We start from the raw sequence: 22,704 nt of genomic DNA on the forward strand, positions 1-22,704 counted from the left end.
TTCCAGTAGACTGGGTTGCCCAGAACCCTGTCCAACTTTGCACACTTCCAGGGATGGGGCAACCACAACTTCTCTGGACAACCTGTTCCAGTGCCTCACTACCCTTAACACCTCATGTGAACCTGCCCTCTTTCAGCTTTCAGCCATTTTCCCTCATTGCATGAGGGAAACATGCCACTGTTAAAAAAACATCTCTTTTCAGCTCTCTTGTGGTCCCCTTAGGTACTGAAAGGCTACAAAGGTCTTTCTGGAGCCTTCTGCTCTCCAGGCTGAGCAGCCCCAACTCTTTTAGCCTGTCTTCACAGGACAGATGGGATCACCTCACGGCCTTCCTCTGGACCCACTCCAACAGACCCATGTCCTTCCTGTGCTGGGATCCCAGAGCACACGGGATCCCACCAGAGCAGAGCAGAGGTGCAGAATCCCGTTCCTCACCTTGCTGCACGCACTTCCTTGGATGCAGCCCAGGATACAATTGGCTTTCTGCGCTGGGAGTGCAGACTGCCAGTGTGGCATGACATGAAAATCAAATAATCTGTGTCTCAAGAAGGACACACAAAAAATGAATACTCCTGAAAGTGCTGCAAGATGTTTTTCCAGCAAGAACAATTAAGTCAGCACTAATGTGGAGACAGAAAGTGTGACAGAGGCTTCCTTGGCACCCTTTCAGGCCTTCCTGCTCCAGAAGGAGGAGAGATGGAATCGCCATTCACCACACCTGCTACTGCTGGGAAATACGATTCCATTTTCTTAATAACTAGTTATTGTCAATATCTGAATAAATGTCGGTGAGGAATTGGCAGAAGCATGTTTGGAATTTTTAGCATTACTGCTTCTTCTTCTATCTGCTTCTAGGCCTACAGCCTCCATCCTTTTGATCCAAGGTCTGTGGAGCGAAAAAGCATCTCCCCACTGAAGTGTGACTCAAACTTGTAGGCTAACAAAGCTTACAATACCCATCTCATGCTTACAGTCTGGTCTTCCTGAAGGCTGACCACACTGGTAACATTCCTTGTATTCCTATGTTAAAGGAACATGAGCACATGTAAACAGGAACAAAGCAATCAAAATTATAAACTCTGTTCTGTGAGTCTGTGGCTTGAAAAGCCACCAATCAAATGAGCAATGCCCAAGGAGTCAGCAAAACCCACCCCCAATTTCTTATATTTTTTAAAGCATCTTTAAAGTTAATTTTCACCTTTTTCTTGTTGGTGTCTACGAGAAATTTTGGTTGGTGATTTTTATAGTTATTATCACTCTAAAGTGAATGGTTGGACTACTTTTTTAACTACATGAGCAGGAACAAAACATGTTTCCCCATGTAGTATAATCATACCTTCTGTACTAGCATAACTTCAAAGAAGTTGATTTTAGGTAATATTTTTATTTGAGCTAGGAAGATTAAATTTGAAGGCCTTCAAGGACAAGAGCCAAAACTAGTAAACTCAGGGTAACAATAATCTTATATCTGGTGTATGTTATAGTCTCTCATGTATACAATATTCAGTCAAAAGCTCAGACTTGTACACTTTAAAGTATAAAAATAAATAAAGCTCTTTAAAGTTTAAGATTCAAACTAGGGAACAACAGCTGTAAGAAAAATAAATCTTCATTTCATGAATCCATCTGAATAGTAAATATCAGACAGGGAACTTGCTATATGGAGAGGTAGATTTCTGCCTTTGAGCTGGGACAGAAATACAGACTACAGTCCTCTGAGGAGAATCCTTAAAGTGAAATCAGAATAATCATGGATTAATAACATGAAGAATTCAGAATATTCATAAACTACAGTAAAGAGAGGCTAGAACTGAGCAAATCTTGCACTAAAAACTGTTATGAAACCCAAGTCAGAAATTATTTTTCAAAGTAAACAGAAATGCAAAAGAAGAAAGGGGATTTGCATTTCTGATTTTGCTTTGAGCCTCAAAGGCTCAACTGGATAAGATTCTTTTAGTGTTGTCTTGAATTTGGCAGTCTGGACTGCAAGGTCCAGCACAACAGCAATCAGGCTCTGCACAGCAGATATGCACCTGAGAACACAATAATAATTGGGCTGGGCTTGTAGCAGCACTGAATTTTGGAAACTCAAAGATAACAAAGGGAAATAGAAAATACTGTGGATAAGGACATTCATTCTGCCTTCCAGTTCTTAAAAAAACACCAACTTTACGGCAAGATGCTTAGCAACACAAGTTGTTTCCACACTAAAAGCAGCATTTGAAAAATGGGAAAAACAGGAAGATAAGTTAGGGAGCACTCATAGGAACCCACTGACATTTGAGCAGTGCATTACTGATACTGACACTGCTGTGAATATCTAACTTGATTTCCATGTATTTAAACAGACTGCCCACTACAGAAAGATGTAAATTAAATCACAATTGTGGCATTTTACATCAGTAATTTCTCCAAAAGCTTTAACAGCAGTAGAAGCTTTCCTCTACTTTAATTCATTGCTATTTCAGACTTTAGACTAATATTTTAAAGATTCTATTACTGAAGCTGACTCTTCAGTTAGATTGCTTTGTGAGCTGGAGCTAGAGAACAGTTGCACTAAGTGTTATTACTAGTGAAACACAATGCAAAATAATGTCTGGCTTCTCAAACAAGTTGATTTAAGTAGTAAGCAAATAAATTCTAAACACTGTATGCTGGTGAGCAGCACAATACTGGAATTAAAAAGAAAACAGTGGTTCTCTAGAAAAAACCCCTCACAGTTATATATAATCAAGCCAATTTTATTGCCATATAGTCAAAGGTATGGTACAGCATAAGAAAATGGGTAAAAACCCCTTTGCTTAAATAGACATATTTGCAGTGAAATAATGGCAAGACTACCTTTGGAAAATGTGAAGGAGCCTATGCTATAATCATACAAAATAAAAATGACATTGATAGCTCTTTGGCTTGACCTAATTTGTTTCATAAAGGATTGCACATCTCTACCATAAGGCAAGGTGAAACGTCTTCCTGTTTTGTGGTACAAGAAACAAGGGAGAATAAGAATTAAAAATCGAAATGTGAAGATTTGTCTTGAAACAAAAAGTAGAGAATTTTAAATTCCACATGGGGAAGGACAGAAATTATTTATTTGCCCTTTTCCAATCAGAGCTGATAAATGCAGCTCTGGAAAGCATTTCACCATAACAAAAGTCAACAAAAAGTATTACAATTTTGTTAGGTTGAATAGATAAGGTTTAAGTCAAAATCTGCAACATTAAATGAGATGCTGTTCAAAACCCTATCTTTTACCACTCTCCCAAATGTTAAATAGTTTTTTTTGTAAATTAACTTAGTGCTTGAACTGAACTTATTAGTGCTGAATGAAAGTGCAAAATGTTAATATGAAGGGATAACTTTATTTGGCAGAAGTCAAAAGCTAAGTACCATGCACAGAGAAGGCGTAGTCTTAAGTAATATTTTACTTTTATTTTGAATGTATGAACTAATAATGGATCTAATTTGAGATTCAGCAATGGCTGAGGAAAGATAAATAGCATTTAAAACACAAATATAGCACCATTGTTTAAAGAATTTAAAAAAAAAATCTGATGTCATTAATCAAGGTTATTAATGCATACTTTGATCAGATTATTGCAATAACACACTCTCCTTCCTGGTGTAACTTTGAAATTTTGTCATACTCTATTCTTATATGATAAAGAGAACATTAAAGATGTTCATAATCTTAATCCTAAACTAATCCTAAAATCATGAATGAAGACAGCACTAGCAAAACTATTTTCTATGAATAAGGAGGATCACCTTTTTCATATATTTTTGTACTTTAATGTGCATTGAGGAAACTGTGCTTCTCTAAAAGTAAGAATTTGAATTAGTTATTTTTTCTTAAGCATAGAGAAAGGTAGTACTGCTAGCAAATCAAAATGCAATCCTTTAAATGGCAATTGCCAAATAGAAAGCTCTGAGTTCTTGCTCATGTTCAAAAGAGAAATACCTATAAATTCTAATTTTACTTAAAGACTCATTGTTCTATTTGCAGCTGAAAAAAAAAATAACTCAAAACCACAGAAAACCAGGAGGAGATAGTGACAACGCATTTGGAAAACCCTCAAATGATTATGGGATTGTTATTGGCTCTATTGTGTTCATTTATTTCTTGGAAAAACATTATTTCAAATTGGAAAGAGCATCTCTATAAAGTATATGGCATTCCTAAGGCAACAAGATAGGGAATCTGAATTTAATGCAGTAATTTCTGTTCAATGGCTCAGTATATTTTTGTATGTCAGAAGTAATGAACCAAGTTCTCCATCTACTGAACTTCTACATAAAATCAGAGAAAAGAACAGGGGACCTGCTTACATTTACTCAATTTGGGCTATGTAGAAAAAATTTACAACAGATATCAACAGGGAACTTAGCATCCTATACCTAAAACTGAATTCAGGTTCTTTGCTGGTGGTAAACATCTCCTCCTAAATGACCTCCTGGTCAATCAGCACTGCCTTCTAGTCAAAGTAGTCTAAGCAGAAGGAGAACCAATTCCTTATCTGGCTTTAATTCTGAAAACCAAGATTCAGTTATTTACAACATTTTGCAATGTACACTGTATAAAATAATTTAATTTATAGCACTTAAAGATCTTCATGCTGTCTCAGAATGGTCTTCTGGAGTCAACTACCTATTGCAGAAAATAGTATTTCCTCTTGTTCTCTGAATACTGCTCCTTAATTGCCTGTACTGGTGACCCTCAATGAGATAATACAGGTCCCTGCTGTGTAATTAACAATGATAATTATACAATTAAATCCCCTCAATCAGTATGCAGCCAATACATTTTTCAAACCTGTCTTTATAGAAATAATATTCTTTGAGGGAGAGAGAACTAACACAGTATTTTGCAGATCTTTCACAATAAAAGACAGCATGTTCTAAGCACTCAGTGAGGCTAAACAAAACACACAAGAAGCTATGGACCTGAGTGCCTTCCTATTTGAAAGACTTTCTTATTTGGAAAGAAGGGAGTAGCACTGCAATAAACATTTTGTTGCCACTGTCCTTCCAACAAGCAGATCAAGAGGTTTCCTTCATTACGCTTTCAGCCAAACACACAGCGCATGCAAAAGCCAGAGGACAGGGAGAGAGGGGGAGAGAGAAACTGATGCTGCTAATAGAAAGTTTGAGATACAAATGAGAATAAAAAATGGTGCCACTGCATGACACTAATTAAATGCAATTTTATAAATAAGGAGACTATGGGCCTTTATTGAATAATCTGTCCAATTTACATTGTGAATATTTTTGAGATTCATGCTGATGTCAGAGTAGTTCTAAAAATTTAAGTGAAGCTGATTTGATTTAATATCGTAAGTGAACTACTACTATTTAAAAATAAACTATGTTTTGTGACAACTGAATAATAAGTAAATTACATATCTATACTACACGTACCATACTGTGCATCTGTTAAGTCATCATAAGTCCTAATTAATAATTTAACTCTTAGATAAACCATTTCAGTAGTCCTGCTAACATCCACAAAAATTACAGGCATGAAGCTAACTGGTTTACATCAAGGATGAAAAATTTCATCACACACTGTGAAATTTAAAGAGAATATAAAGTTATATTTTATCATCATACCATTTTACAGAATTAAAGCCTTACTTCTCTTGACAGAAGGAAATCTCTTTTTAAAAAACTCACTTCAATTTCACTGAATTGTACCAAAACCAAGATGTCATTACAGACACGTGGAATTGTAAAGGGGGTGACTGGGGCTAAGAGTGTGTATCATACTCCTATACCATAATGTCTGCAACTCTACAAACCTCTCTGTACATAAAAGTAAGTAGAAGTTTCTAAAATCTTCCTGCCCATTCCTCTCAAATAGGCATCAGCTGACCACATTTGGAGTTCCACTTATGCTACTGGTGACTATAAAAAAGAACAGATGAAAAGAAGCTTTTTCTAATTATTGGACTCTGAGATGCAAAATAGCCTCAACAAGGATGTTTTCTATGAACAAAACAGGCAGCAAATTCTACCTCAAATACTTCACAATGCAGAATACACAGGTCCTGTTTGGCTTCTGCTGGAAGATCTTTTATTTCTTCATTCAAAGACCTTCTATGTGACAGGAAATCATTGATAGTAGATTGACTTTCATTTTTTACAATCTGAGCTCTACAAGTGCCAGTTAAACCAATTCCAGACCTTTTCTCAACAATTAAAATCGTGACGAAATTTTATAATTAATCTAATACATCTATTTCCTGAAATGAGATTTCAGAAATCATTTATATGAGATTATCTCTTTCATCTTTCATTGTACCTTTGTCAGAAGGCAGGTTCACCTGAAATCTCAGCACTGATTCCATTTCTCTTGCCATTTTGTTCCAGGTATCCTCTGAAGGTCCAAAGCTATCTGATGATGACTCAGATGCAGAAAATTAGGAAGCTCTTAACTTGGTGCTTTAAGAATTAAATTAAGAAAAATATTTCCTTGGAATAAGAACCACAGAAATAAGTGTGGACACAAAAAACCCACTGAGATCCTATCAGAAGTGTGGTTCTTTTTTCCCCCAGGTTATGAGACATTATGTAATACACCATTAATAATTTTCTTCCCATGATCGAAATTACTGACAGGCTTCAGGAGTTGATTTAACAATACTTCAATTCGGGAGATTTTCTATCTCATAATTTAGAAGTCAAGATGTTTACTCATAGTATCCTTTCCCATTTTCTAAAATAATAGAGGATGATGTTGAACATTGTTTGACATGCATCCTGATATGAAGCTGTATTTTTGAATGAAGAGCCTCTTAAAGATAGAAACTAGACTACAAATCCTTTATGGACCCCAGAGAACCTCCAAACCCTTCCTGCCTCTTCAAATAATTACAACTTCCACAGACATCTTTAGTTTATTGCTTTATAGCTTTGGCTCTGGTTAGGGGCTTGCATGTTCTGCTGAAAAACACACAGGGTGGTAGTCTGCCACCAGAGAATAATGTATCCGTATTTTTTATACCTTGTGCTTTTTATATCTTGTACTGTGTGTTTTGTGAGCATGAAATTCTGATCAGCTACTGCATCACAAAATCTGGTTCAGCAGACAGCCAGGCCATTTGTAGTTTAGATATGAAGATCTTGCCTTTGGACAGAGTCTAAAGGATGAACTGCTTGCACAGTCTTGCAGTGCCACTTTGATAGTCCAGATAGCAGATTCTTGAGCACAAATTGCAAGGCAGTGATAGTTTTGGAGAAGGCAAAAAAGTTTTTGGCATCTGATCAAGCAGGAGATCCATAGGTGCTGACCAGTCAGCAGCTGCAATATGCCGGTTTGTACTTCTGCAGACAGTGATCCCTCCATAAAGTGATGGACAAATGGCTGAAGTTCCAGGCAAAGCAAGAAGACTCTAACTTCCCTAGAAGTGTGTCCTGGTTTGGGACAAATCTGGAAAGGAACTTCCAAAGGGATGTCTCCTAAAGGGCAAAATTCAGCGGCCCTTCCCCTCATCCTTTTGGGAGAAAAAACTGCACTCTTCTTCTCCCCCTCACTTCACTGTAGGAACCAGCCTCAAAGGTGCAACACTTACTTTTGGGCTAAACAGATGAATGGGGATACAATTCAGCATCATAAAGTCACCTCAGGACAAAGTGACTTATTGACTTCATCATGTGTAAGAGCATGTTCATCACTTTTGCTGACATGAACTATGAAATGTCTGCTGATCCACTCCCTTTTCTTAATTTCATTTAGAAAATCAGAAGAACGGAGTGAGGATGGCTTCTGTCTTGCACCCATAAGTACTAAACTTAATTGTTTGTTCTGGTGTTAGCTTAGAAAAAAAGTGGCTTTGTATGCACATGAGTCTAATATAACTTATTTGTTCCATATTGGTGTTCTGATGATAATCATGATAAAAACAGTAAGGCTTTCATATAATGCAGTGGTGAGGAACAATGAACTGCAGAATACATATTAGGTGCTTTTAAGAACATGTACCTGATTATTTTTAAAACTACTTGTCTCCCAGTAGAGCCAGACAGATCTGACAGAAAAACTGGTAACCATCTTTCTTTTTTAAGAACTGTTCTATTACATCTTTTGCCTATTCATAGACTGAAACTATAAAAACCTTTTAGTACTAAGGATAAGGAAGTGCAAGGAATGATTACTTGAGAAGCTGAAACTTTTGAGAACAAATTACACACACAATCAGCAAGGTAGAGATCTTCCTGCTCAGGGACAAAGTGATTGAGTAGGTGAGCTCTTTATGTTTGCATTTTTTATATTGCTCATGAATATAACATCCAGATCAAGTCTAGAACCTGGCCCACAGTGTGAGGTAGAGCAAACTGTTAATTTCTTATGGGATCTTCTCACCTTTAAAGGATTCTTTTAAAATACAGAATAAATAACTATACGTGTTCAAGACTGATTCAGCATAGCAGGAAACCTTAAGTCCATCTTTTTGATACTCATCTATTTATCAACTATAATAATATGCTGAAACCTAATCTTTAAACAGCAGGCAATGGAATTAATTTTACAGTATTTTATAAACTTTGTTTTATCCCATGATGTTGTGAATTCTAGTTTATCTTAAGGTATTTCTTCTTTCTTTCCCATTCTAATTACAACTGAAAGCATTTTCATTTTTGATTCTTGTTAAGATGGTACTATACTTCATTGTAGAAGAACATCATGAAGCTGATACAAAAGTATTTAAAATGGTACATGTATTTTGTCAGGTAGCGACTCGAGTCAGACCATTGGAAATTAGTAATGAATTTCTGGTATCATAAACCCACCTATATCTATTCAGGTAATTAGCAATCATAACCTGATGGCCATCTTTAGAGTCCTTCCAGTCTCACTGTCCGAAAATGGGTCAGACTAAAAAGTGAAGCATTTTACAGCCTTGGCATCTGTAAATTTGTTGTTTTTACTTAATGCAAGCGATAACTAAGTATGTTTTTATAAAATCATTTATGCTCATATGCTATGTGGTAGTTGCCTAGCTACTGGACTATACATCATGGTGGTCTCAGACTGGTACAGTGATTTTAAAACCACGCTGAACATGGTTGCAGATTGATCATGCAAAATCTGCCCCCCCAGCTGATTTTTCCCCACTTGTGCACAGTGCAATGCAAAAAAAAAGAAAAAAAGTAAATAAAATCAAAAAAGTGTGATGGGTGAGCAGGTCGACTGTGTGAGAGAACACGTGCAAAGTATACCTCAGAAACACTATAGGTGGATGAGCACGAAGGGAGTCGAGCCTGGTTGTGCAGTGGGGAAAAGAAAACATTGTTAAAAAAGAAATGGTGGCACAGTAAGGGTCTCAGAAGGTTTTCTGTATAGGTGGTTCCAGCACTGAGATAGTGGCAGGGGGTTCATAAAGTTTCCATGACCAGCTATTTCAGAAACTTCAAATTTATGCCTTTTAAGGTGGAAGCTTCTTTAAAAGGGGGGGGAAAAAAGTACTCTATTTGAAAATAATTAAAACTAAAGATGAATCTGAAGACAAATATAAATTCTTGGTCCTCTAGATATCTGACAACACTATATTTAGGACAATAAGGTATTCTAGGACAAAACTTTACTGATCTGTTTCATTTAAAAGTATTAGTCTTATTCTAACTCTACAAAGGACACAATCTTATGGGTGAAAACCCATAAGAGGCTGTGAATATGTGTTGACATACCAAGAACCAGCATTTTGACAAGGAGGTTTTTCTTCAATCTCACTGCTCTAAAAACCAGAATAACTCACAAAGTTCAATGACTAATGGCCAGATATAGGTCAGTAGAAACCTGCAGATCAGGCCCCTAAGCAATGTCATGTGTGTGGTTCTTGAGGGACCCTGTCCACTGTCAAGAGCTTTCAGTGCAAGTTAACACAAGTTAATTGGTAACCTATAGTTTCTTTGATTGCTTAAGACACATTTTGTCTATGCATGATACCCATTATTCCAAATTATTAATCACTCAGACATAACTCGAGTATTAAAAAAAGACTCGCCAGTAATTTATGGAAAAATCCTTTCTTTAGGTGAAATATTTCCTGTTTCACTGTCTGAAGTAGGAGTAAAAGCAGCCTACTAAACAAAATGTAAAAAAAAAAAATAGTTCTGTACAGCAGTTTGTTTACATTTTACAGTGTGGTAAAGATGAATCCAGCAAGGATTTCCACACAGGTTATTAGTGACCACTTGCTGACTTAGGTTTATGATGGACTGAGCAGAGGACACAGTATTCATAGAAGTTTCTCAAGAATATTTTCCAGTTTCAAATGTGTATTTCATATTTTTTCATTGAAATAGAAAATATCATTTCCAGGAAATTTCTACAGTCACATCGGTCTATGCTAATTTGTGTCTCCATTAAATATACAACTTTTTTTCTTCCTCAAAAAATTTTAATACTCCAAAAATATTTTTGCTCCTTTCTGGCATTCTGTATTTCATTTGCTCTTCTAGATAACATTGCTAAGGAAATTTGAATCCCACACACTCAGAATTTTCCTCAACTGATAAAATGTTTTCTTAAACTGAGATGAGTTGCAGAAGGATTAAGACAAAAATAGAAAATTCCTTCAACAAACAGCAAGACTGAAAAACACAGTTTTAAGAAATCAACTGTTATTCTTAACAGTCTATTTCATAATTAGAGAAAAACAAGAAAAAAGAAAGATCTTCTGACACAGCAAAAAATCTTTCTAGAAATACAGCTTTAAAATCTCTCTAAGAAAGGTAAGGTGTGCTTTTGCTCAGAACAGGGGTGCAGCTATTCACCTAAGACTTTTGGATGAGGCTCTAATCAAGATTTTCACAAATAAAGTCCAGCCATTGTTCCCATGGTTTGTCTTTCAACAGCATGGAAAAAAACACTAGCCTCAGTTTTGCAGGTGAGGATCCAAAGAATGCACGATTAGCAAGAATCATCACAGCATGGAGTTTTTACACATCAGCAACTAGATACACAGGAGCAACAATGATCAGAAGCTTTGGAACTATACTCCACAAATTTCCAATGGCCTTTGAACTCAATCTGGAAAGAATGTCTTTGCAATTCATTCTGAAATAAAGGTTCCACCTTAATGGTATTTTGCAATAGCATTTTGTTTTCACTTCTGGGGCTGGCCATCAGATACTTCATGCTCCCCCTCCCATACCATTCAATACTTTTGCCACATTGTAGAAATATCAAAAACCTACATCTAAAACCCTTTCCAAAAGCAGTATGGAAAAAATGAAAATTATTTTAAAAATTAACTATTAACTGATCCCTCTTTTTTATTTTCTCCAATTGTTCACTATTTCTTCTCTTTGATCAGTCATTTGTATATTGTCTTTTAAAATGCTCTTATCTAAAACATCCATTATTCCTGCATGAATCAGAGGAGCAGTGACAAAGCAGCAAATTTTAGCAATGTGTTCTGCTTGTTTTAGGAAACGTAGAGGCACATGCAGAATACATGGAATATTTCTTTATTTACTTACTTACATTCTTTACTAATTGACTGACTTCCATCATGGAGGATATGGTAATGAAATAACAGATGAAGTGGCACAGAGGAACAGGACAATTTCATGACAACTCATGTTGTCATGCTGCCATGGCTAATGCAGTCACAGCTTTTAGTTTGAAATCTTTCCCCATGTGACATTCTGTGAAATAATGTATAATTAGAGCATATTTTTTGTAGTGCCATGTTTCATGGCATTTTTTTTTTCTGGCTTTACATTTATTTTTAAGTACTAAATCAGGAATTTAACAAAAAGTAGTTTAAAATAACTTGCTTTGTCTTGATTGTGAGTTATCACCAAGTCTAAAATATGACAGTTTCCCCCCAAAACTTGATTCCTAAAAGATTTGACAGGATAAAGATATCAGATAAAGGATAAAGATATCCTTTAATTAATTTTATTTTACAGGAAACTGCAAAACATTAGCAGCTCAATTTCCTTGTATTTGACCTGCAAAAGATTATAAACTCAAGAATTTCTACTTGACAATAAGCAGTAATCAACTGTATGCCAGATACAAAGCTGTATATGCAAAAGCATCCAAAAGGGGCAAAAATTATAAAAAAAAATTCATTACAAAAATTATCTTGCATTGTATAACCTTACTGGATTATGCATTAGAGTGATAGTTCTGAGGATGACAACAATCATAGTGTATGGAAGACATAGAGGACATGAATCCAAAGAAATTACTGAGAGACCCTTCAGTGGACGGATGTGCAAAGGGATAAAGTGTTACTATCTTTCACATTTACTCTGCTACAAACTTTTTCCTAATTGTCATTTTATGCAAAATACATGGCTTAAAGACACTTCTATATAGAACTGCTGAAAAGCTATTCTTAATTTATGAGGTGAACTACTAAAAAAGAGGTACTGCTGCGTTGTTATATTGGATTTGACTTTCTTTATTAAATATTTCTGGGAAAACCTGGTGACTTTTATAGGGTGTCATGACTGATATACTAGATCCTAATGCTTTTTTTTACAACTTTTTTCATTAAAGAACAAATGTGACACAGAAGAAACATGCTGCTGTATTTTTTGCATTATTCTGTTAAAAAAAACAAGCAACAAAATTTGCATAGCTGTCATTCAACCAAATATTGACCTATTTTGTAAGATAAAACAGGGACCCAAAAAGATTAATGGCAAAGACAGAGGAATATGTGAACCTATATGCTTTTGGGTTACCTTGTATCAGCCACAGCTTTTGGTTCAGGTAAGACTAACACTGACAGAAAGCCTTTTAAAGAATAAAAATACTATCTGTTTTATTCCTTGCTAAGTTTAATATTCAGGAAACTTTTAGATATGCAACTTCGATTTTGGAAAGGGATTTTTTTTTTAGTTTCTGTAAAGTCAAGCAGTTTGATTAGCACTCATTAAAATGCAGTAGCATAATCTTTACAACAAACTCTGTCAATCAGGTCAGGTTTCTCATATACATTAAAATGAAACCCCAGCTAGAAAAGAAAGAAAACACAAAGGAAGAAATAGAGAGAGAAAGGAAAAAGATGAGGATGAGAGGACAAACCAAGCAGATCTGGTGTTACCAGCCAGTAGAGGTTTTTTAAAAAATGAGATCACCGAGTGAAATCATACATTTACTCAGAGAGAGCATCCTTTGACATTGCCTTCTGGGTGATCTCTGAGCTCCTGCAGCTTTCCATGGAGCTACATGTAAACATCAGAAAACGAATTGAAAAAGCAATCTACTCTCTTGTCACAGTTGTTTTTACTTCATTTTGCTTTTGCTCTTTGTTTTTGTGTTTTGTTTTATTTTGTTTTTAATAAACCATAGCATAATGCATTTCTCACTGCCTCTGCCAAAACATTTCAAGATATCAAAGTGCTTTGAACAACACAGACATACAAGGCTCAGTCAACTTGGTATCTGAAAGCAAGGTATCTTTGCTTAACATGGCTATTTTTCACTACAGGAAAAAAAAAGAAAAATCAAGGGAACTATAAAGCTACTGACTCTCTGCTACATTATTAGGGTTTTATTTTTGCTTATTTATTAGTAAGTCTGTGTTCTAGAATTTATTTACATAAAAAGAATTTTAATGGAAAAATATTTTATTTAATAAAATACATTTTATTTTATTAAAATATAATATTTTAATTTATTTCTGTAAAATGAATATTTTCATATTTGGGATTCTCAGTTAGGATTTCCTATTTTCTATAGGAAAGATTTTCTGTCTATATATATATTTTGTGTCATGGCATTAAATCACATAAAGAAATATTAATCCAAAATGAGCTATCAGCAGGTCTTCATAATAGCAGGTGAAACCCACCATCTAAGTAAGTTACATCTTCTGCATAAGTGCATGCATTATGAATCTAGATCTGTATGTGATGACTGATGCCTCAAAATGCATGGTAACTGCAATCATGAACAGAATTTTCAAAAACAGCAGAGAAACTGTGGCTGTCTTGTATTTTTATCCATGTAAATTCAGTGGTCCTGAATGTCTTCCTCTGAAACAGAGCCTCATTCATTACACGGCTCTTCTCATCTAACTGTAATTAAAACATCTTCCCAAAACACAAGATGAAAAGATAAAGCCTCACAGACAGTGAGGAATGCTACAGATGCCTCTAGCTAGAACTTGTATAAACAAGTAGCAACTGGCTTCTTTTTCTCTGCTAAGATCAATTTAAACGGAGGCATTACCGGAAAGAGGTGCATAATTAATCCTTTCCCTCCCCTTCTTTGTGCTCAGTGAAATAACATTTTCACAAAGAGCAGCTGTAGAACAGTGTTAAAGAACAGAGAGGATGGCTTGTCCTGGAACAAATGCAATACACTTACATAGAAAACCAAAACAAAAGATCATAAACCAAGACGACAGGAAAGGCAAGGAGAATACAGAAGAAAAAAATAAATAATTAGTGGTTGAGAAAGTGCTAAAAGGAAACAAAGTAGGAAAAAATTGAAAAACAGCATAACTGAAACAGAGGCAACTTGAGATCAAAATGGGTTAGACTGCATATGGTCAGCCTCTTGGTTCAAAATCATTCATCAGGGTGTAACACTCTGTATGTGGGTACTAGTTTAGATATCTGCCTGTTCTGTTAAGCAATCTAAATATTTCTGTATGTTTATACAAACATTAAAAGGCAGAAGATACTATCAGCAAAAGAGTGGCTCCATTCTTATTAGTCTCCTGTGACTATCTTTCATTTGATCTTTATCTACTTTGATTTTTTTTTTCTAATTTAAAGGCTATATATCTATTTGAAATATTCAACTCTCTTGAAATGGTCTTTTGCAGTATTAAATGCAAAAAGTGTGAACACTATAAAAGTTTAATTATGTTTCAAGATGGGAAGCAGTAGTTTGAAGATGAGTAAATCACTTCTCTATGTAACAGGCAGATCAGAGAAGTGGTTTAATCATGATCACCAAATTACAGGCACTTAAAGAAGGTTGTTACTATTTCTCACTTCTAGAGACACCCAAAGCTACCTAACTGGCAGCCTGCCTTCAATTGGTTGTTCTATGTGTAGCACAGAAACAAACAAAATGTGACCCAACAGCAATAAGAATACTGAAATAAAAATGATGTGATGGTGAGAAATGGAAAAGCCCCTTCCCTCCCTCCCCACACCTCCCCCTTCAAAAGGAAAAGTGTAGGCTATAGAAGAAAACTTGCAAAATAAATGTTAGAAACATATTTACTTTGAGGGATCCAACTCTACTAGCAACTCCTTTGCTTTCATCCGGCCGTCTAATTTGCTACAATGGAGGAAGATGGGTAAAAAAGACAGAAGAATAAAGAAAAAGTGAACTTAAAAAAATTTCCACACAATCAGTTAGCAGTACATGCAAGACATTAATTTGACTCTCTGAGACACCTCTAGAGGACAAAGACACAGACTAATTTCTGGAATAAATGACGCTTTATCATGGCATTTTAAACTTGCTTTGTTGATCACTTCTTTCTCAGTATATTACCAATCTGGCACATTTGTTATATGCTGAATTCACTAACATTTTTGAAAAAATACATGTTACTTATCTGATTTGGATATTAAGAATAATGAAATTCTACAACTCTAACAGAAGAAAATCCCCCTCTACCTTCTATATTTTATATGAGCAGAGTATGCTATAACTGGGAGCCTGCAAGTATCATGACTGATACCTGACAGAATGCAATACAGATTCCTATTGACCCAGGCCTAGAGATTTTAGCCACTGCTATCATATTTCCCAGTTAAAAATTATGCTGCCCAACCAGAAAATTTTAATGCCAGACCAATATTAGATTTTTATTTAAAATATTTGAATACCTGTGTATATGACCCCCAACATCTCCTATCTGATTACTTTTCCTTTATTATATATGGTTTTTCCTAGATGATGCAGAGGATGGAAGAAACAAATGAGGTAGCTGCTCAAAAGGCTTCATATTTTTAGAAGCATGCAAAATAAAACATTCATTTACAGCAAAAGTTATTTTCAGAATTTCTTAATCTGGTAAATATACCTCTTTTACCACTAAAGTGAACATGCGTCATTTGAAGCAGAGAGGAAGAAGACAATAAAAATTACTTTCGTGACAACCTACTAGTCTCAGCCAAGACTGAACTGAAAGTTCTTATTATCTTAACTAAAACAAAATCCCACACAACTGAGGTGAACCTTTTCAAATTGCAGTAACTGGCTTGTAGAAATCTCAGCAAGGAAACCAAAGATTGAATGAACCATGGAAATTCAACTGGGCTTTATGCTCTCTAAAGCACACTAGCAAGGCACAAGTTAAATTGTCCTGTTTGGTTTTTCCTGACCCACACAAAACAGAGAAATTCCTCTTCAAAAAACAGTCAACTGAGTGCTTTGTTTTTTCTACTTGGATTTGATTCTCAAGAAATCAGTATCTTAACAATTTAAGTATTTAATTCCGATAGTATGTCCATTAGCAAAATACACTGGAAACATTTATGTTAATTTTTGCTTTCCTTCCCTGGTCTTATGGCATTAAAATCACATCAAGTTTGAACTCTCAAGTGAAACACTGTCACTACTGCTATCATGGAACTTCAAGAAAATCTCCAATCAATACTAGTATACAGACCAAGAAGAAATGGCAATTCTTAAATAAATTATGTCTCCTTTAGAAGACACATTCAATTAAAATATATGCAGTTGTAACTGAATTACTACATGTTAGCTTCCTAATTGAGGAAAAAAAAAGAGCACCTCAATTCAGAAAAAGATCCTTATCTGAACAAAAAACATTGTGAGTTAGAGCAAAGATGCCTTCCCCAACATCCTGGTTAGGTACTACCATCCCAATAATAAGACAATCTAGAAGAACTGCAATTCATTTTATCAATTGGAAACTTTTAAATGAATAATAAATTTAGGTTTGTTTGGAAAATGAGAGATAGGAAAAAATAAACGCTTATAATCTCACATAATGACATGGAACTAGGGCATTAAGAAAAGTAATACACAACACAGAAACTTGAGGAAAAGTTGTGACAGCAATATGCACTGCCCTTAAGGGAAAAAAAATTTTCTTGCATTACTCACCAATTGTGGCTGCTCAAGTTGTTCTGGAGGTTTAAGACTCAGTTAGAAATGAGACTGGAGATATTACAGGTGCATATATCTAATATTATTTGGTCTTTCTTCAAAATATATGTAGAAATGCATACACAATGTGCACACCGTGGGCAATGAAGTTCTGAATGCTTGCATATATAAATTACAAGGAGACAGTCTAAGTCTAAGTCTTGCTTTACATCCCTGGCACAGTTAATATACATGATAGCACGTTTTCTACAAGAGCATTGCAGAGTGCAACTTGAATGCTTCTCAAGGGATGAATGAGAATTACATGGGTATTGCATAAACAATATCACATCTGTTGTGGGAGTTAAATAGGGTATTGCCAAGAAGGCAAGGGACAGCAGGAATGAACACCCATATCTTTTTCATGGCGAATACCACAAAAAGGAATTCAGCTGCATCCTTATCTTTCTCTGGTCAACTGTAGGAAGATCTAGGAGTTATAATTCAGAAAATGGCATGGATTATACATCCTTGTTTATCAGAAACTCAGCTAACACAAGAACCCCATGACGGATGAACACTGGTAAATAGAAAAGATTCTGAAGAAAAATGTGTGTAAGTGATTTAAATCAAAAGTATCTTTACCACAACAAAAAATAAATAAGTGGATTAAAAGTTGAGGCAGGAGCAACACCAAGTAGTCATGGCAAAAATATTACCTGAAAATCCTAAGGGTTTGAAGGTGACAAAGGTTTTGAAGGTTCTGAAGGTAACAAATAAAGATACTTAATGTAAAGAAGGAAGAAGGGTGCTGTGTGGGGAACATTTTAGGAAACTAGGAGAGTATAATGCACTGACAGCTCATAAATGCATTATATTTACATCCCTTTCTTATTCACAATGGATTAGCAGCAGGAGTTAATAGCTAAAAATTAACTACAGCCATCTGTATCATTATATCTGAAGAACAAGGTGAAGTTACAGTTGGAGCAGAATGAGATAGAAAACTTCAGAAACAAGGAAACCAGAACCAAAGAGTGAGCAAAGAGGAATGCTCAAATATGGTTAGTGGATTTGTTAGAAGATGAGAGAAGAGAAAATGTTTTCTAAGCAGAAGCATCATATGGTTTCAGTGTTATTCCACTACCTTCTACTTAATAGAGCACATGAGAAATTAACCTGTTATCTTCATCCTTGATTTCCTCCAGAAAGCAGAATTTAGAAGACCTAACCTTAAATATGTATCTAATGTATCTAATCTATTGCTTGTACTTGTCATAAAGGAAGAACAGCTCTGAACAATTACCTAATCTGAGGCTCTGCCTTTGCTGGATTTATTGAAAGGAAGAGTTTCACAAGAGGAGAAATAGCCTCAAACATTTAACACTATCCATCTTAGATGCTTTCTCCTTTCTGATAATATATTCCATTTGTGCGGCCCTAAAGTTTCCCTGCTTACATTCCAACAAAGAAACTGGAATTTTGCAGGACCCAAGTCTTTCACATAAGTGTTTTCCCATCCACATTCACCAAAAATCCAAACCTCTGTCAGACGTTTTTCCAAAATCAGCACATGAATTGTTCATAATGACATCATCTTTTTGATATGATTAAATTACTTAATTCTGAAATTGAACAAATGCAAAACTCACAATAGAAATTTTTCCCAGGAATAGTTTAAAAAGATGTCAAGTACCTTATTCAATGATCTAGGCGTGCAATGGTGGAATTACGATAATCAAAAGTAAGAGATTATACTACACAACATCCAAATCAAGTTCAGATTATTTGCTGTACACATGAGAAAAACCTAACTGTTCTCCCACTTGATTACTGCTGCAGAGATCAAAAGTGAATGGCGAATAAAGAAAAGCATTATGATTGTGTGTGGAACGTCATGGAGTCTGCAAAGAGATGTTTTGGCAGGTATGTTATACCACATATCCCTGACAACTTGTGATGACAAGCATTTTCTGTTTCCTTCCACAAACACAATCCCTCTCAGTTTGTAGCCATTGCCTCTTCTTGCTGCCTTAGGGAATGTGCAGTGCAACGGAGTGAATATCCTCTACTGAATACAAAATCTTGAAACTTGCTCATATTTGTCAACGCGAGTCCACATGCTGTTACGAAATATTTTATGAAGTTGTACATTCCATGAGAAAATAAGACCTTCCTTGGTTTTTTTTTCAGTTTTACCTGCCACTATTTGCTTTCAGTTACTGTTTTATCTCAAAGGGCAGGGCATCATGCTGAGAAAAGGATGATCAGTTTTGGAAATCCAGAACAAAATTGCACATGTGATGCTCCTACTTTGGTTCATTTCCTTCAGCAGAATTTCACAATATGCCCCGAAATTGCTTTTATTTTTTTTTTACCTCCAAGGGCCATTCAACTAAGCAAGGAAAATATAGAAGAAAAACAATAGGATAAGCTCCAGTCCAGCTTGAAGAGGTGTTTTGTGATTCAGTGAAAAGGTAGGTGGATGTATAAAAAAAATATGAAAATGATCCTAAAGATAAATGCATTAAGAGGATAAAAACCATACCAGAAGAGAAATTAAATATGAGTCAGCATATATTCAAACAGCCCCCACATAAAGGAGTTCTGAAAGAATACAACATATAAAGAACAGGGATTTTTAGAGGCCCTCAGGAATTTGTTATCAAAAGCTTGGAGATTTCTCCAGCTGATAAAGTGTATTCAACAAGAGAAGGAGGCCCAGTTGATGAAGAGAAACTACAAAAGCAATGCTATGCATATTATTATACCATTATGTTCCAAATAAATGTTCTTGAAATCTCTCCCAAGTCCTCACACAATTCATATTAACAGAGAAACATATCTCAAAAGTAACTTAACTGGCAATGATTTCACATCAGTTGGCCAGGAACAAAAAAATCTTATGTATTGGCCAGATCACATAAGGGAGCTGAATACAAAGGAGATTAAAACTTGGGAAGATGGAAAATGCATTTTCTGACCCTAAAGAATGCTAATTGAGTTCAAGGTATGCAACAAACTGAAAAGAAGTGAAGAGCAGTGACATCCAAGTAAGAAGAAAAAGAAAGAAACTGTAAATATTCCATGCCTAGCAAGAAGTAATTTAAATTAGCGAAGCAATTACTTACTACTTCTGAACAACTTTGATGGTGGGGACAGTGACTGTCAACTTCCAAATATTATATAATACAGTACTGGTCTAGGTGGCATGATTTACAACCCTTACTTGCCCAATCAAGAGCGGAAAATTCTGACAGAAATCCAAACTTCAGCTTGAATTCTCTTCACTGATAAGAATGATGTTCTACATCAAGTGAGCAGTTTCTACTGCTAACAAAGAGCGTAATACATTTTTAATATAGCAGCAAATCAATTTAAGTTTAAAAATGCATTATGTATAACTTTTACATCCATGCATAAAAAATAGATTTGCACTTGAAAGTATTTTTGCTTCTGCAGTTTTATGGCAGACAAACACCAATTAGAGGGGGCTTCTTAAATGGGGAATATTTCAAACAAAGGCAGTACAGGCTCCTCTAACAATGACATACAATCTCAACCAACAAACATAGTCATGTCTGTGCATTATACCACAGTTTGGCATAAAAGTTTTATTAACTTGATAACATTAAACCCTAATGTTAAACAAAAGTGTAATGTATGTGAATTCTAATGGATGCCAATAAAACATCATTGATCATACCATCTCAAAATTTTGTTCACACTACCCACAATTTTTTTTTCATATGGCCATTACTACTCACACTGTTCCATGTACAGATGTAGGAGTAAACACAGTGCAGGTGGAACAAGCAGTGGTAAAAAGTACAGCAATTTTCTTACTGTTTTCAAACTTGTATCATCACTAGATCGAATGCTCTGTTAACACACATAATGGCAAAGATAATGTCACCATGTCCTTACACAAGAGACTTTGTGCACTGATAATTTTACACCAACATTTGTCAATTCTTTAAAAATATCTATTGACCTCAGTGAAATTTAATGCTCAGAAATAAAAATTTGATAGGTAAATGCACAGCCAGGGCAAGACAGACTACAATAAATATAAATATTACATAGAGTACCTCTATTTGTAGTGACTTAAAGTCCTAAATCTCATTCAAGCTAGAAATCTGGGCATATGAGAGCTTGGTCCTTACTGTCACTATAAAGTGAACAGTTGGACAACTCTCCTGTCACACGGCTAAGTTTGCAAATCCTTCTACCAGCTCAAGGCTGCCTTTCAGACACTTCTGCCTGGCCACAGCCCTTCCTTTTCTCATAATGCTATTGCTGCATCCAAGCTACTTCCCACTCTTCCTCAAACACTCTAAGTCCTGCATTCCCATCACTCAAGAGCCACAAATACTGCTTTGGTCTATATTAGACCTTTACATCCAATTTCCCCTCAATATTTTCAATCCTCTCATATCAGACCCATTTAATCATTTTTTTACTGTCTGCTGGCACATTTTGCTCCTCACCTATGCCTGCAGCCTCAGTGATTCTCTAGCTTCCCTACAAAAGAAAGCAGAATTCACACCTCATGCTCCGGTAGACTTTTTCAAGCCTATTCCTTATATGAGAAATCTGTCTTGGCAAGAAGGAAAGGTCATATTTAAGGCAAAAATAAAGACATTCTAGTCCTGGGTGGTGAAGTTCTGTATTCTTTTCATATACCTTTTCCAAACTGACAATTCACTTCTGAATGTGCTATTTTACCTTGCTGTCCTGAGCTGAACTTAAGTTCTAAAAGCTGCAGCAGATACAGGGTTATAGCATGTACAGTGGTGGATGCTGTCCTTTAAACACTTTCAGACACTAAGCTAGCTCCCATCAAAGATATCTTCATGGTCAAGGAGAAAACTTTTGCACCAATGAAATCACTTAGAAGTGACCTGATGATGGGACAGGTAAAGCAAACCAGCTCTCTGGTAGGGTTATAAAGCAAATATCTGCTCTCTTTAACCACTTCTAGCACCAAAATTAAGAGAGAGATGTTTGCATTGGGGCCCAGTGTAACAAGGAGCCTTTCTGAAAACAGATGGGGACTTTACAGGGAAGAGGACAAGCAGCTTTAAAGTTTCTTTTCAAATATCTGTAACAGCCTGCATTTTATCCTTTTGACTAGACAGGGCTGTGTGTAAACACACCTTGTCACATGTATTTCCCCACATTTATACATCCCGAGGAGTTCAATAATCGGAGGAGCGGAAGAGTTGGTAAGGATATTGGAAAAGGGTGTACCCACTAAAGGCACAGGAAACAAAGCAGTGAGAGAACAGTATCAGAAGATTAAGTTAAGGTGGAAAGATCTGGTGTGCAATTCACTTAGCAGAAGCTTAAAACAAAATGACCTTTAAGTGGCCAAGCACTAACAATAACCTGGTAAATGGCCAAGGTCAATCTTTGTCCACACTAACAGTGCTGTTGGGTGAAACCATTGTCCAATGAGGCTGTCTGCAAACTTCATAAAGCAAACATAAAGCTTCATAAAGCAACCTTCATAAAGCAAACTTCATAAAGCAAACACCGTGTTGCAAAGGACTGCCATGCAAACACCTGATAACTCCTTGATAAAGATGCTCCTCACATTTTGAAAAACTATATATAAAAGAAAAAAAGGAGCTGTAAGAAATAAACTGCAATGG

At 35.7% G+C, this 22,704-nt stretch overlaps 1 protein-coding gene across 18 annotated transcripts in view; it reads right to left on the minus strand.

The window, feature by feature from the left end:
- Positions 1–22,704, minus strand: part of GPHN (gephyrin) — a 263,372-nt gene that overhangs the window by 56,551 nt on the left and 184,117 nt on the right. For 10 of the 18 annotated variants that reach the window (XM_063159325.1, XM_063159332.1, XM_063159321.1 and 7 more), the window contains 2 exons: positions 15,206–15,262; positions 9,220–9,261 (listed from right to left, as the gene is read on the minus strand). The exons of 5 other annotated variants lie outside the window; for them this stretch is intronic. In XM_063159325.1, the coding sequence (XP_063015395.1) occupies positions 9,220–9,261; positions 15,206–15,262 (99 nt within the window). The remainder of the gene's footprint in view (positions 1–9,219; positions 9,262–15,205; positions 15,263–22,704) is intronic. 3 more of the 18 variants (XM_063159328.1, XM_063159326.1, XM_063159318.1) reach the window with 1 other exon arrangement.

Source organism: Melospiza melodia, chromosome 6, assembly GCF_035770615.1.
Source record: "Melospiza melodia melodia isolate bMelMel2 chromosome 6, bMelMel2.pri, whole genome shotgun sequence".
Taxonomy (NCBI): domain Eukaryota; kingdom Metazoa; phylum Chordata; class Aves; order Passeriformes; family Passerellidae; genus Melospiza; species Melospiza melodia.